A 3,387-nucleotide genomic window follows, 5' to 3' on the forward strand; every position below is an offset into this window, starting at 1 on the left:
GACCCGAAAAGTGACCCCGCGGCGGGTCAGGATGCAGCAGCCACGCCCGCCTGGAATGAACTTCCCCACTGGCTCGCTCTCGGGGTCCTCCAGGCTGGTCTCCAGTTCCTCCTCGTCTTCTTCCAGGCATTCATGGCCACCAAAGGATTCGGTATCCAGAACTGAGGAAACAAAACCAGTTGAGTCGGGCGGATAAGCTGGGATAGCTCCCAAACATAGGTGGGTTTCAGTTCTGGGGCAACCAGGGCATCTGCCCCAGACCCTGTAGGGCAGGGGTGTCAAACATGCCACCCGGGGGCCGGATGCGGCCCTTGGAGGGCTTCTATCAGGCCCGCAGTGGAACTGGCTGTCTTCTGCTTCTTCTTCCAGTTTTGCTGCTGCTGCATCATCGTAGGTCTGCAGCTTACAGATACACACCTGAACAGCATACTCAAGATTGCAACGGCACAGACATTTTGATGCGATTTCAGCGCAAGGGGTGTCAGTTATCAGGCACTGTTCAATAAACAAAACATTGCAAGAGTGCTAATGTTTTAAGCATGTTTTTACTTTAAGTTAAAAAGAACAACTTTGTGTTTGTGCCTTTTATAAAGTTTATATCTCCACTACCTGGCATTACATTTCATGACATACACGGCCCGGCCCAACAAGGTCTAATTTATGTCAGATCCGGCCCTCAGAACAAATGAGACATTCAGAGGTGGTTTGCTATTGCCCCTGGACGTCCTTGGGGGTCTCCCATCCAAATGCCAACCAAGGTTGACCCTGCTTAGCTTTGAGGCTCAGCCCAACCACCTCATCAGTGTTCCCTCTAAGCAGAGTTAGTGTGAGCTAGCTCACTTTTTTTAGCCTCCGGCTCACAGATATTTTTTTTGGTCTCCGCTCGGGAAGGAGGGCTCTAGAGAAAACTTACTTATACAGCAGCCAAATCGCTCGCTCACCACTTGAATGACAGGAGCTCACAAAGTAGAATTTTTGCTCACAAGACTCCACAGCTTAGCGGGAGCGTTACAGTCCCTCCACCCCGCACTGCCATCGCCTCTGGAGTCCTGGTGGGGCCGGAAACTGGGCGTCCAAACAGTTGGGCGGGCTCTGCCACCTCACCCACTGGACCCAGTCATTCTGGGGCTCCATCTTGGAGTTCTGCCCAGGGCCTGAGAAACACGAAGGCTGCCCCTGCTCCCCAGATGAAGATATTATTTTTTAAAGTCTTCCTAAGCCTTCCGCTTGTCAGAACCCACAGCTAACAACGAAGTACACGCATTCAGGAACGGTTATACTTTTATTGCAAAGCTATAGATGCAGTAACACAGGCACTGTTAAGAATGGCGGCAACCCATAGAGCCTAATAGGATATAGGGTATTCGTATGCCCCCCCCCCCCATGGCATGGGCCAATTAGATACCCTCCCGCGCGCAGGACAAGTTAGGAAACTGTTAGGTGGCTAAAGCTGGGAACCAGGAGATTTCCAGACAACACAACCTCCTCCTGCACATCTGTTGAGATAAGAGTTTCAGCACAGGCAGAACAGCAGGGATAGGAATGCAATAGCAATTAACCAGACACAGAATGAACTCCCCAACCCCCATGGCAGCATAGCTGACAGATAGCATCTCCCCTGCAATAAGTCCCCCTTGCTATCCCCAACCCTTACATCAACTATTGATCTCTTGATCTGCAGTCAAGAGACCCACACGTTCCGGCTCGTTCTGGTAGTGTGAACTCCCTTTGTTTCCATTTCCCCCCCTCCATTCTTCATTGGAACAACCAAGCTGCAGGACAGATAAGTATCGCCCACCCTCACCCCTACCTGCTAATGCAACTTTGCTTATTTCCTACTGTAATTCTTAGGAACTTGATTGAATGTGTGAGTGCATAAGTATTGTTTGTATGAAATATATTTTCAAGTAAAAGACATCTATTTTAACTACAACAGCCTCGAATCCTTTACTGGTAACCCTTGGTGGGAACAGGACCTTGGTATAAACTGGCAAGAACCCATTTATAAATTGCCAATTGCTGTAAATAAAGCAATTCGGCTAACACTTCATATGCTGGTCAAGAACATGAGAAGGCATCCTGACAGACTGAGGGCTATGTGTTTGTCTACAAAACTATACACTTCCCCAGAGAAATAACTACAACTTCCTACAAAGGAACTGTGCTGGGTGAACTTGGTCTGGACACACACTCTCAGCCTAATCTTCCTCACTGGCTTGTTGTTATTCCTCCTCTAAAATAGTTCACATTGCTATCTTACTGAGAAAGACTGGATCATAAGGGCATGAATACAGTGAAAAGGGGGGAGGGAACCTAGTTGCACCCAGGAGAGCCCAGACATAAGGAGCCCAACAAACACACACACACTGTAGCAAGGCACACAAATGCTCATACTGTGAACAAAATGTTGTTGGTCTTAAAGGTGCTTGGTATTCCTCCCGTGCGGCTGAGGCAGCCCAGCAAAGCAAGCTCTCCCTTGTTCCCTCCTTCCCTCCCTTCAGGGAGGAGCCTTAGCCAGTAAAGTGAAGAAAGGTTTCCCTTTGTCTCCTGCAGCCTGGCCAGGAAGCAAGCTCTGGCTGTTCCCTCTCTCCCGCTGGGAGGAGGAAGGGGAGGAACCTCAGCCAGTTCTTTACCAGACTCTCTCAATCACACAGGAGAGGCCTGCCTATCTATCTCTCCTGTGCGACTGAGAGAGACTGGTTAGTTTGCCTCTGGCGCCCTCCTTCCATCCTGAGCGAAGACAAAAATGTGTGAGCTGGAGGCTAAAAAACTGTGAGCTAGCTCACACGGACTCAGCTTAGAGGGAACACTGGAGGGGGCCGTGTTCCCTCTAAGCTGTGGAGTCTTGTGAGCAAAAATCCTACGTTGTGAGCTACCGGCATTAAAACTGTGATCGAGGGATTTGGCTGCTGCATAAAGTAGTTTGCTCTGGAGCCCTCCTTCCTAAGCCAAGACAAAAATGTGTGAGCCAGAGGCTAAAAAACTGTGAGCTAGCTCACACTACACTCAGCTTAGAGGGAATACTGGTGGGGAGGGGGCCAGGGGGCTCATCCATCCACCCCCCACCCCCCACGGCTTGGTGGGGCGGGTCTGGGGTCCCCGATCCCCCGTACCTGCGGCTGCCATGGCCCCTCTTATCCCCGGCGCGGCTCGCCCATCCTGGCCCGGGGCTTCCTGCCCGCTCGCCTGCCTTCCTTCCTGCCTTCCTTCCTTCCCCGCCTTTCGCTCCCGGCCCGGCGCAGCGTCACGATGCGGCAGCCCGAGAGTCCAGAGACTGTCCCCGCCTCCGGCAGCCCAGGCGCCCCGCGGAAGGACGGCGGAGGAGGAGGAGGGGAGCAGCGGGAAAGGGCGCAGCGGTGGGGAGGAGAAGCAGGGGGCAAAGCGGGG

The 3,387-nt window shown here is 52.1% G+C and overlaps 1 protein-coding gene across 1 annotated transcript in view; it reads right to left on the bottom strand.

Annotated features, from left to right (window-relative positions):
* MPND (MPN domain containing) overlaps nt 1–3,126 on the bottom strand; it is a gene marked incomplete at its 3' end in the record, with an annotated part of 33,120 nt that extends 29,994 nt beyond the window's left edge. Inside the window, exons 1-2 of the mRNA XM_015424379.1 lie at nt 3,114–3,126; nt 4–161 (exon numbers count right to left, since the gene is read on the bottom strand). Coding sequence (XP_015279865.1) covers nt 4–161; nt 3,114–3,126 — 171 coding nt within the window. The remainder of the gene's footprint in view (nt 1–3; nt 162–3,113) is intronic.
* Nucleotides 3,127–3,387: the final 261 nt, after the last annotated feature.

This window comes from Gekko japonicus, unplaced genomic scaffold, assembly GCF_001447785.1.
Source record: "Gekko japonicus isolate JY-2015 unplaced genomic scaffold, Gekko_japonicus_V1.1 scaffold5770, whole genome shotgun sequence".
Lineage (NCBI taxonomy): Eukaryota > Metazoa > Chordata > Lepidosauria > Squamata > Gekkonidae > Gekko > Gekko japonicus.